The 13,054-nt window shown below is 38.0% G+C and overlaps 1 protein-coding gene and 1 pseudogene across 2 annotated transcripts in view; both read left to right on the top strand.

Annotated features, from left to right (window-relative positions):
* vcl (vinculin) overlaps positions 1–13,054 on the top strand; it is a 117,629-nt gene that overhangs the window by 77,060 nt on the left and 27,515 nt on the right. For both annotated transcript variants that reach the window (XM_003223117.4, XM_003223116.4), the window contains exons 8-12: positions 4,542–4,689; positions 6,003–6,156; positions 7,453–7,628; positions 9,546–9,736; positions 12,134–12,333. In XM_003223117.4, coding sequence (XP_003223165.2) covers positions 4,542–4,689; positions 6,003–6,156; positions 7,453–7,628; positions 9,546–9,736; positions 12,134–12,333 — 869 coding nt within the window. The remainder of the gene's footprint in view (positions 1–4,541; positions 4,690–6,002; positions 6,157–7,452; positions 7,629–9,545; positions 9,737–12,133; positions 12,334–13,054) is intronic.
* Positions 9,763–11,288, top strand: LOC103279409 (geranylgeranyl transferase type-2 subunit beta-like; annotated as a pseudogene).

Here is a 13,054-nt window from a genome sequence, read left to right as displayed (position 1 = left end):
CTTATTACTTCTCCCAACTTCTAAGATTCACTGAGATTAACTCAAGATTATCTTTGAACCTCTGAAGACTGGGGTTTTTAAAAATATTTATTAGCAAAAGAAAAACTGAGATTTTAGGTACACAATGCCCCTATTAAAGCAGATCCATTGGCTGCCGACAAGCTGCCGGGCCCAATTCAAGGTGCAGGTATTGACCTATAAAGCCCTATGTGGCTCGGGCCCTGCCTATCTCCATGATCACATCTCCTCCTATGAACCGGTACGGGCTTTGAGATCTACTGGGGAGGCCCTCCTTTTGCTCCCACTGCTGTCCCAAGCATGACTGGTGGGGACAAGAGAGTGGGACTTCTCGGTAGTGGCCCCCCGGCTCTGGAACGCCATTCCTAAAGAGATCAGGCAGGCCCCCACTTTGTCTTGTTTTAACGATGTGTTTATTTTGCTGTGTTAAGTTATTGTATGTTGTTTCTCATTCATGTTGGAAACCGCCCTGAGTCCCTCTGGGGAGATAGAGCGGTATATAAATAAAGTTTTATTATTATATTATATTATTACACTGGATTATAAATCCCAGGTCACAATGCTGTGATTGCTCAGTTACTGCATTCACATGGCCATGAAATACCTTTTAATGTTAGAAGCTTAGAATGGAAGCTTTTAGACTCTTAATATTCTTTAAAATATTAATATAAAACAAATTGACTCTATGCTAAGTGGTTTGGAAAGCTTTGCTTATTTTATGAAGTCATCCAGATTCTTTAGTTGAGACAGTTCTAAATTAGTAGTCTAGTATTGCTGTTCATTTTGGAAAGGTGTTTCATATTTATGATTGTACCAGCCTAGTGCTAATGTTAAGAAACATGTCCTAAATAAACATTCAAGAGTGTAACTCTGTATATTCTGAAGTCACTGCTGGTTTCTTTGTCTTGGTTTGATTATGCTGTTTTGGCTCCCAAACCTGCCATTGACTTATACATTAGGTTCAGTATGTTTGGTAGGTTTTCTCAGTGTACAGGTTAAGGTTTCCCCTTGACGTTAAGTCCAGTCATGTCTGACTCTGGGGGTTGGTGCTCATCTCCATTTCTAAGCCGAATAGCCTCCATTGTCCGTAGACATCTCCAAGGTCATGTGGCTGGCATGACTGCATGGAGCGCCGTTACCTTCCCGCCAGAGCAGTATCTATTTATCTACTCACATTGGCATGTTTTTGAACTACTAGGTTGGCAGAAGTAGCATGTGTCTAAGTAGCATGTGTCTAAGAAGTAGCATGTGTCTCAGTGTCTAAGTAGCTTGCAAATTGAAGGAGTATGCTAGCCCTGCCACCTTCTCTTGCTCTCCCATATGGAGGATGATGGAATCACCTTGATGGTTTGAAACTGCATGGAGAATCTCCACAGATATTGAAAGTTATTCTATTCAGACTACTGCCCTCCTTAGGTAGTGGATAATGTAGACATGGAGTTAATGTTCTCCTTGTGTGTTGAATGTGGCATTTGAAAGAGGCTTATTTCAGCTCAAAAGATGTGTGCCTTTCTGGCTTTTGGTGACTGGTTGCCAGAATTGGTGAATTGCTTTACACACCCAGCTTGTTGGATCCAAAACAGATTTTGTTTTCAAGATCAAGTAGTTCTGCAATCCCGGGTGAATTACAGATTCCAGGGTTTTGAGTTCCTTGGTTACTTTGGTAGCTTTCTGGTTACTTCATATTTTTCTTGGAGGGACCCGGCCCTAAACATCTGTAGGAGTATGTAGAAAGTGTCCACCAAGTGGTGGTGACGGAATTATTTTCCCAAAGGTGGTTTTGTAATGTATAATTCCATGGGTGATGCGTATTTTCATAGTTGGCTGGAATTGAGTTTTTTTGGAATCCCAGGATAAGGTCTGGGAAACCTTTTATATACCATGAATTTCTTTTTCTCCCTAAATTCCAGAAGTTCATCTGTTCAACCAACTGTTAGTGTCTTGGCTGATCTGTATTTATAGATGAGATACAAATTTTGCATCTCTTTCCACAGTTGTTGATGTTTCTAGTAATGCATCTATAGTGCACAAAATTGTTGTTAGATATTACTTTTAATTGGCATAGCATCCACATGCCTCCATCCTAAAGAATCCTAGGATTTATGATTTGGTGTGTTACTTAGAATTCACTGCCAGGGAACTATTGTGCACCTTTCTGAATTAAAACACTAGCCCTCATTAGCAGAGAATTCTAAACATTATGTCAAACTATCAGTCCCTGGATTCTAAAAGGTAGACTACAATGCTATGCAGTGTATATACACTCTGTGTTAGTTAACAGGTTTGTTGTCCAGTTATATAAGTTGGACTTGGAACAAAATGTCGTATTGTATTATCCCTCCTAACAGGAGTGCTCTTGTTCGTTATTCCAGAGGTCGTGCTTGCCAAGCAGTCTATGTACTCCTCTCTTCTCCACTCTTTAGAGCTGTCCTGAGTGTGTTGACACCTCTTTCTTATTTCTTGGTAGCACTGTCTTGACTGCAGACCTATTGGCAGGCATCAACTGAATTTACTGCTAAAGGAAATGGCATTCATGGTTGATAAGGATTTCAGCCAAGGCATTTTTAATTACATTTTTATTTACCCAGATTAAAACAAAATCTACATAAAAAACCAAAAAACAAAACAACATCTACAATAACAAAAGATTAAAAATATCTTTTCTAGAGTAATATTATTACATGCTAGACATAAAAACCCCAATAAATACAAGTAATACAAGTCTACATGATCTAATCTAAGGGCTTGTACGTTCTCTGTCTGGTGGTTATATTCTCTCAGTTTTCTATACGCATTTAGTGAAAAGGAACCATTGGTATGTCCTTTCTCACATAATATTATTATTAATAATAATAATAATAATAATAATAATAATAATAATGTAATAAATCTTTATTTATATCCCACTTATCTCCCTAAATGGGACCCAGAGCAGCTCACAACATTATATAAAAGACAATACAAAACAATATAGATACTTAAAATAATCTATAAAAACTATTTACAATAAGAAATAAATACACATATTTAAAAACATTTGTCTAATACAGTTATTGCAGGCAACTCAACAAGTCAGATGGTAACATTAGCGCAACTCAATAAAAGTTAGCCTTCCTGTCATTACAGCTGAGTTTTCATCAAAAGCTTGCTTTAACAGAAAGATCTTTAGCTGATTTGTAAAAGATGTCAGGGAAGGAGCTGTTTTAGCCTCCAAAGAGTTGGAGCGGCCACCAAGAAGGCCCTCTCTCATCACCGCCAACCACATTTGCGATGGTTGCAGCTACGAGAGGAGGGCCTCGCTAGAAGATCTTAATGTTCAGATAGGTTGGTATGAGGAGATGAGGTCAGATAAGTAAGTAGGATCTGAACTTACTTAATAACACACTTCTAGCACTGCTGCCCCCAAAAAGGGATGGAGATTTGGCCTCGTTTTTACTTGAGGAACACAATAAATGGACCCCAGTCTTTCTTAAAGTTTGTTAGAGATTTCTCCTTAATCAATGTAGTAGGTTTGTCCATTTCCTCAAGTTCGCTTATTTTCATAAGCCTTATGATGGAATTATTAGACTATCCACCTTTGAGTGTAGGTAATTCTTGCTGCCATTGTCATGTATAGCAATAACTTTTCTCATTTTCTATTAAGTTGCTCATCTAACATTCTAAGCAGATATAGTTCAGGTTTCATTTCAAATTTGACTTTAACCATTTCTTCTATAATGGTATGTATTTGTGCCCAGTCTTTCTGGGCCTTTTTACATGACCACCACACATGATAAAAGTGCCCACTTTTTTCAAGGCATTTCAAAGCCATTGTTGTGCATCCAAAAAGGCACCCGGTCTAAGCTTTTAACAACCAGTAAGGCAAATGGTTATATACAATGTAATCAGTAAAATAGGAACACTGAGGAATGACATTTCAGTGAAGTTGAATACAAACAATGGAGTGCGGACTCTAGAGGCACATTACACAATAATTTGAGGTGCATACCTTCTGTCTCTGTACATCATGATGTATGAAAGGGAATTCATCATATGTTCACTGCTCAGGGCTCAAACATTTAGCTACCTGAATTAAATGCAATCTGTTTTTGAATTTAATTTATTATATGCGTATATCTCCTTCCCTGGTTGTTTTCTTCTAAGCTTTGAAAGCGTTTAAGGGATTTTTCTTTTTAAATTAGATAATTACAACAATAGTAATGTTTCTAAATATATTTGAAACTCTGTATGTACTTGCTTATTCAAAAGAATAAAAGAAGATGACATATCACTTCCACCATAATATATATTAACGTTCAGTGACAAGCATTATGCTTAATCCTCAGAAATGGCATGTCTGTTACTAGAACAATATTATCCTGTTGCAGGAACACTGTTTTATTAAGATGGATTATATTTCTCTTACTGCTCATTCTTTCATTCCTTTGTTGAGTGTTGTATAGCTTTTGAATCAAATGGCAATTCCATGTGAATCAATTATGTATGAATCTCATTGTCTTTGTCCTCACATTGTCACTTCCTAGGAGACTCTGGTGAACAAGCCATAAGACAGATCCTGGATGAAGCAGGAAAAGTGGGAGAGCTGTGCGCTGGCAAAGAACGCAGAGAGATTCTTGGAACCTGTAAAATGCTCGGCCAGTTGACTGATCAAGTAGCCGATCTTCGCGCTAGGTAAACACCCTCTTCGTCTTCAAAGCATTTAATGCTTTACGCATGAGATAAAGTTTTCCAGGGGAGTGTATTTTCCTAAAAATTAAGAAGTCTGTGAATTTATATTCAGTAGGTATAAAGAGTATTTTTTCTTATGAGTTATCTATCAACATTCCTTTTAGTCAATGGTAAGGCTGCATCTTGTTAATGCAGATTCTAGTCTGTGTTATTTCTCGTTCATTTGAAGATGCTTTCTTTTATATATGTGCACTACCTTCCACTGTGAGGAGAAGGGAAGTGATTTAATTGTGTTTGTGTCTCATTTACCTTCTGATTACGTCACTATCTCTGTCCCAGTTTGAAGGCCTGTTTTGAATGTTCACATCCTGTTTATAGAGACTTTGGGCAGGAGAGCACTCTTTTTTCACTCAAGGGACAGCAAAGTTTGACTTGACTCAGTATTCCTTGGTAATTTTGGGGGTCACTGAGGCCCTAAACATACTGGACTTCTCTGCATATGTATTATGATCTTTGGATATTTACAGAAGCATCATCATATCCTTGATCAATCACACTCTAAGGAGCTTTCGGATGCTTGATCTATGTTGGCTTTTCACTCTCCTGAGTCTATCAGAAGGTTCTTGTGTCACGTTGAGTAGGTTCCTGGGTTAGGAGTGTCAAGGGAATTTGCCACTGGTCAACTGATGGGTAACTAGGTTTCTGATGGACCCATTGTATAGCTTAGACAGGCTCATCTTTTCATTTCTTGTGGTTTGGAGAAAATGGCTTATGGTCTCTTCAAAGCAATCTTCTAGTTGAGTATGTGAGTTTATTTGAAATTTTATGTTTTAATTTTGACCTATTGACAGTTAGTGGCTGGTCTTCTTTGACAAATAGGTTAATCAGTAGGTGATTCAGTGGCATTATGTGATTATTACATACTATAATTCTACATGCAGAAAGCAAATTAATATCTTGCCTTACTTTGAAAGACCAGGACATAGTCTTGCAAGCCCTTGTCTTATTATGTCTTGTTCAGACGTATCAAATGGATACAACTTCCTTGAGTTAGCGTCTTTGAGGAAAAGGAAATCATCTGAATAAAACTGTCAAATTAAGGAATTTTAGAAAGCTGACGTATGTATGGGCAAAAAAAATCCTACAATGTCCAGTAGTGTTTGGGTTGAGGCCACTTTTCTTTTAACCATCTTTGTTGGCATCCCACAATTTCTATCTACATAGAGCTATGACTCATTCTGAATTATGTGGGATCATGTTAAAAGTCTCCAGTTTCAATGCTTATATCAGACTTTTATGTTCTTTGCTGACAACAGAGGACAAGGTGCTACACCACTAGCCATGCAAAAGGCCCAGCAAGTGTCCCAAGGATTGGATTTACTAACAGCAAAAGTGGAAAATGCAGCTCGCAAGCTGGAGGCCATGACCAACTCTAAGCAGGCAATTGCCAAGAAAATTGATGCAGCTCAGGTACTCATGGTGCTATTTCAAATGAAGGATGATATGATCCCATCAATTCTTCTGAAATATGCTGGGATCTCATAAACTGAAATACACTCTTCTCAGATTAGGTCCTCTTTTGCTAATTTTGGTTTATTTTAGTCAGAACATTATATTTTATTTTGTTATAACAGTACATTTGACCCATGGGGTGACATGTTTTACCTCTGTAACATTTGCAGTGCAATTCTGTCTTTATTAATATCAGGTGCTTCAAAAAACTATCCAAAATGTTTTTAAAACGTGTAAGGTAAAATATAGTTAACAATTTTTTAAAGAGAAGAATACATTCCAAAACGTATTTTTCAGTCAATATGAATTTTTGGGAAAGTATTTTTTACAAAATTTACTGATTAGTACAGAATCAAGTCTGGGACCTATATGGAACTGGCATGGTCTGGTCCTTGACTTGATCAATGGCTGTATACAAGGACATTTACTTTGAAAGACTTGGGGTTTTACTCATAATTCCTTCTTAATCTATCTCGAGGACTATATGCTTGGGGACCAAAACTCCATTTAAATGAAGTTTCTAGCCTCAAAATATTTCACATGTTTTCTTTCCAAGATGTACATGTATATTCTGAACATGGCTTTTGATATTCAGGCATAATATGTTTTGTATGTTTCAAAAAAGTACTCCAGCTTAATCAGTTTATGAATCTTAGACTCTCTTTGCCATCTGCAAATTTAGAATAAAACCTATGTTGAAAAGACAAACATAGGTGTTTCGTTTCAAATACTGTGTTTCAAATATTAATGGCAACTAGCAGTTGTTAGGAGTCAGAAGTTGTACCATACCCCCTGGAAAAAAATGATTTTTTTTGTCCCCAAATGCTTTCAGAGGGAGGAGGGACGATTTTGTCATTATTTTGCCCCCAGCTATTTTGGATCAGAATAGGAAACTGCTTAATCAAACTCTTCTCATCAATTTGTGTGTCACTTACTGTTGTACAAAAAAGGACTTAGCCTTGACATTTACAGGCCATATAGGTTGGCTTTTCTCGCCATAGTCTATAACTTTATGCTGGTTGATGGTAGTCTGAAAGATCCGGAGGTGGCCAGGTTAGGAAAGACTGACTGTCTTAAATAAAGATGATGATGATAATAATAATAATAATAATAATAATAATAATAATAATAATAATAATAATAATAATTTATTCCCTACCCGCCTCTCCTCATGGCTTGAGGCGGGTTACAACTATTCGACTATTATAAATAGAGCTTTCAGCTCTGTATTGATATTTGTTTCTTTACACGAAGAGCTGGCTTGCAGATCCTAACGGGGGCAGTGAAGGAGAAGAGCACATCCGAGGCCTTATGGCTGAAGCCAGGAAGATTGCAGAACTCTGTGATGACCCCAAAGAGAGAGATGATATTCTACGCTCCCTGGGCGAAATCTCTGCTTTGACTGCTAAATTGTCAGACCTCCGGAAACAGTATGTAGTATTATGTTTATATCAACTTCCATTTTGTTTTGGTTTTAGAATGCAGTCATTTGTTTTATACTTTACTTCGTGTTTTCATTTATTAAGATTGCATTTGTTTTGCCATCTAATATTCCTGAGATCAGAAAAAAAATCTGTGGGCATATTCAGAATAAGAGACTTCAGTTAGTTTGATGGTCATATTCTATTCCCTGATAACCATGTGAATTTTATGGGTTGTCGAAGGCTTTTATGGCCAGGATCACAGGGTTGTTGTATGTCTTTCGGGTTGTGTGGCCATGTTCCAGAAGTATTCTCTCCTGACGTTTCGCCCACATCTATGGCAGGCATCCTCAGAGATTGTGAGGCATGGATAAACTAGGCAAGGAAGGTAAATATATATCTGTGGAGAGTCCAGGGTGTGACAAGAGTCCTTTGTCAGTTGGAAACCAGTGCTAATGTTTCAGTTAATCACCCTAATAAGCATTTGAAAGGTTTGTCTCTTGCCTGGGGGGCATCCTTTGTTCAGAGTCATTAGCTGTCCTTGGGGCTCCTCTGCCCTCAGAGTGTTGCTTCCTATCTACTGTTCTGATTTTGGAGTTTTTTTTTTAATACTGGTAGCCAGATTTTGTTAATTTTCATGGTTTCCTCCTTTCTGTTGAAGTTGTCCACATGCTTGTGGATTTCAATGGCTTCTTTTAGTTCTGGGGACAGATCTCTATGATTATTCTCTGCACTTCACTAAATAAAGTATGGTTGGATTTTTTGGAGGAAGCCTTGGCATCAATTGTATAGATTTAAAGCATCCATTTGGCCTTATGTGGCAGATGATAACTTCAAAGGAATAGATTGCCAGTAGTCAAGTCAAATGTAAAATCTTACTAGGTATGAATCTTTTCTTTTATGTCTTATAGTACCTGCTTCCCTTAAATCAAATTTTGAATAATCCATTTTGAAAATATATTCATGGGTTTTCCTAAGTGTCGTTAACACGAGTGTTTCTAATTACAGTGGAGTCTCACTTATCCAACGTTCTGGATTATCCAACACATTTTTGTAGTCAATGTTTTCAATATATCGTGATATTTTGGTGCTAAATTCATAAATACAGTAATTACTGCATAGCATTACTGCATATTGAACTACCTTTTCTGCCAAATTTGTTGTCTAACATAATGTTTTGGTGCTTCATTTGTAAAATCATAACCTAATTTGATGTTTAATAGGCTTTTCCTTAATGCCTCCTTATTATCCAACATATTTGCTTATCCAACATTCTGCCGGCCCGTTTATGTTGGATAAGTGAGACTCTACTGTATATTCAAAAGCACAATGATTATATTTAAACTTTGCCTATAACGGTAGACTCTCAGTTAACCAGAACTCAAGCAACCAGAACAATTAAACACTCAGCAAGAAAGTCAAAGAAACAGTACTTTAAATATATCAATGGGTTTCACAAGTGTCATTGACAAGAGTGTTTCTAATTATATTCAAGAGCACAATGATTATATTTAAGCTTTGCTTATAACAGTAGATTCTTAGTTAACCAGAACTCAAGCAACCAGAAAAATCAAGCACCCAGCAAGAAATCAAAGAAACAAAACTTTAAAATAAAAAAGCTGTTTTTATAATACAGTGAAACAGTAAAACCGTGTTGCATTAACTTCAGTTTGCCTTTATTTGCTTTTTATTACTGTGTTTCAATATTAATATCAAGTCAATACAGAGTGTGTGGTATGGCATAGTATAAGTTGGGGACTATTTTTAATAGTAAATCTTAAGCAACCAGAAATTGTATTATTCCGGCATCTACCAATCCCCATGGTTGCCCGTTTACTGAGAGTCTAATGTATATAAAACCCAGTCTGATAGTTTAAAAAAGTGGATTTGTATGGCTTGTGTAACTGTTTTTCTGCTTCTTTCCAGTGGAAAGGGGGATTCTCCAGAAGCCCGAGCCTTAGCCAAGCAGATAGCCACGTCACTTCAGAATTTGCAGTCCAAAACCAACAGGGCTGTGGCAAATAGCAGACCTGTCAAAGCAGCTGTCCACTTGGAAGGGAAAATTGAGCAAGCTCAGAGATGGATAGACAATCCTACAGTTGATGATCGCGGAGTAGGTAAGCTATTGAACATCTTCTTGCTAGCCTCCTAAACACAACATTACTCAATTGATAAATGTTTACATTGCAATGGGGTAATGCAACATTTTATTCATATGTAAAACATTTCCCTCTGTAAATATTCCTCCTTACTTGCCCCCTCCCCAAGCTACAAAGCCCCAGATTTTGGCACCTTTCCTTGTAGGAAAATCTCTCAAGTGATAGATAATTGGGGTCACAGGGCAACAGTGGGATATGTATCCCATTTTTCTGTGTGTGGTATAGTGTTTTTCTTCTTATTTCCTCTAACAAAATAGTTGGAATTTAATGTGTTGTTGAAGGTTTTCATGGCCGGGATCACAGGGTTGTTGTATGTTTTCCGGGGGTATATGGCCATGTTCTAGAAGTATTCTCTTCTGATGTTTCACCCACATCTATGGCAGGTATCCTCGAGCTATTGCCACCAGTCGCCATTTTCCTGCTCCAAACACAGGGAACACCACAAAAAGATGTCATAATAAAAAATGATGCACCAGCTACATTGTTCTTAGAAAAGCATGCAGACTACATAGCTGCTTATGGAACAAAGAAAGATGATTATAATATTTAAGAATGAGTGGCGTTTATTGGGGATTAACAGTAATGGATCTTATGCGACAGCTGCATCGTATGAGCAAAGAAGAAATTCTGGAATTTATCAAATCATGTCAACATGAATGTGGGAGAATAAATGCCAGCATAGGTCATGATCCTCATCTTTTATATACCCTTAGTGCTGTCCAGATTCTAACACTTTATGACAGTCTCTAGGTTGTTGATGTAAATAAGATTGTAGAATATAAGAAGAAGCTGCAAAAGGAGGATGGATCATTTGCTGGAGATAAATTGGGAGAAGTAGATACAAGGTTTTCTTTTTGTGCAGTTGCAACGTTAGCCCTTCTGGGCAAACTGGATGCCATTGATGTGGACAAAGCAGTAGCATTTGTATTGTCCTGTATGAACTTTGATGGAGGGTTTGGTTGTAGACCAGGATCTGAATCTCATGCAGGACAGATCTATTGTTGCACAGGATTTCTGGCCATAACTGGCCAGCTGCATCAAATTAATGCTGATCTACTAGGCTGGTGGCTTTGTGAACATCAGTTACCATCTGGAGGGCTAAATGGAAGGCCAGAGAAGTTTATCCATGCCTCACAGTCTCTGAGGATGCCTGCCATAGATGTGGGCGAAACATCAGGAGAGAATACTTCTGGAACATGGCCACACAGCCCGAAAGACATACAACAACCCTCAGAGTTTACTTTTTGGAACTCTTGGGGGAGCAGGGATGGAATAATTTCATGCCATGGATGGTTGAATCCTTCGATACTGAATTCAAGGTTATGGAGGGCTAAATGTATTAAAGATAGTCAGATACATCAATTGGTGGTCCAGCTAGAAGGGTGTTTGCTCTGCTTCAGAGTAAAAGCAGTAGATAGGTTAGCCTAGCAAAGCAACTAAAGAGCCATTGTTTACATCACTGGTTCTCAACCTGTGGGTCCCCAAGTGTTTTGGCCTACACCTCCCAGAAATCCAGCCAGTTTTCCAGCTATTAGGATATCTGGGAGTTGAAGGCCAAAACCCACAGGTTGAGGACCACTGGTTTAGATATTATTGAACATCACAATATAGTTGAAACTATATCTATATCTGGTTAAGTAGGTTGCAACTAAAAACATGAACAGTATTTCTTGTTTCAAATCGCATACCGTGTTTCCCCGAAAATAAGACAGTGTCTTATATTAATTTTTGTTCCCAAAGACATGCTAGGTCATATTTTCAGGGGATGTCTTAGTTTTCCATGAAGAAGAATTCACATTTATTGTTGAACAAAAAATTGAACATTAATTATATACTGTACAGTAGTTGTCATCACAAACCAGCATAACCAGACAAACTGTGAATCCTATCAAGAATTTCTTGTTACTACCACTATTTCCATGTACAACTGGTATGTACATTTACCAATCCTGCATGCTCTGGTGTTCTGTTTGGCAGGCGTTGGGCATGCTTCCAAACAAAAACTTTGCTAGGTCTTACTTTCAGGGGAGGCCTTATATTTAGCAATTCAGAAAAACTCCTACTAGGTCTTATTTTTCGGGGATGTCTTATTTTCAGGGAAACAGGGTAGGTGTTCTCAAGCAAGCCACTTTTCTCTTGGTCTAATCAACACTCCATCTGCAATATGGTTGTTTACTTTTGGCAGCATTGTAGATTCCTTAGCTGTTTAATGTGCAAAGTTCTGAGAAACTGCTTTCTTTGGTTGCTGTTGTTTTTAACTAGCAGTTAAATTGAACAGTGATTCTGCTTTGCCTTTTGGGTGGTGGAACTACTTTGTCTTTGTAAATAAAGCACAATGAATCATTTTTGATGCAGGCCAGGCCGCAATCCGGGGCCTTGTGGCTGAAGGACGCCGTCTTGCCAATGTCATGATGGGACCTTATCGCCAAGATTTGCTGGCCAAGTGTGACCGTGTGGAACAGCTTGCGGCCCAGTTAGCAGATCTGGCAGCAAGAGGGGAAGGAGAATCTCCTCAAGCCAGGGCAGTTGCTGCTCAGCTGCAGGATTCATTAAAGGTAAAAAGGAAATCCTCATCCAACATGGGAGTACTAACAGTTGACAGTGCAGAAGGGCCCTCTTCTTCAGTTACATATATTGACTGATCTTTTTAAACCAAGGCTGCATCTCACTGTGGAATTCATGCAGTTTGACACCACTTTAACTGCCATGGCTCCATGCTATGGAATCATGGGAGTTGTCATTTTTCAAGGTCTTTCACTTTCTTTGCCAAAATAATGTCAAACTACATTAATTCTACAGTGTAGATCCACCTTCAGGTAACCAATCACAGCCACAAAGCCTGGAGCTACTATTCACTGTACTTCATTGCTGTGTCATCCTCTTATAATTTTAGCTTTTCCCTGTCCTCTCAAATTCCTCGCCTAGCTTGTCTTTGCTAGTAGTCTATGAAATCCTCAGCTCTCAAAAAGTGGAGGATCTCTTCTAGAGATAAGTACCTTGTGTATTTTTCTAATGGCCAAGGAATGTTTATCAATTTCCAATTTTTTGTGTTGTTTCCCCACTTCATCCTAAAAGGTCAAAATGTCTGCTGTAAGACATCTTTGTCAGGCAAAGCTTTAAACTGAAATATATTGGTGTATTTGCTCCATCCTTTGACCTTTGATCTCATCTACCATTTTAATTGAGGTTGACTCTCAAGATGAAACAAGATTCAGAATTATATGTTTTTAAAGCTGCTTTTTTCTTTTCTAATTACTCTCATTTAGATTAACAGAT

The sequence above is a fragment of the Anolis carolinensis genome, chromosome 3, assembly GCF_035594765.1.
Source record: "Anolis carolinensis isolate JA03-04 chromosome 3, rAnoCar3.1.pri, whole genome shotgun sequence".
In the NCBI taxonomy this organism is placed as follows: Eukaryota; Metazoa; Chordata; class Lepidosauria; order Squamata; family Dactyloidae; genus Anolis; species Anolis carolinensis.
The sequence above is the reverse complement of the archived record's forward strand: the minus strand, read 5'-3'. Positions and strand labels throughout refer to the sequence as shown.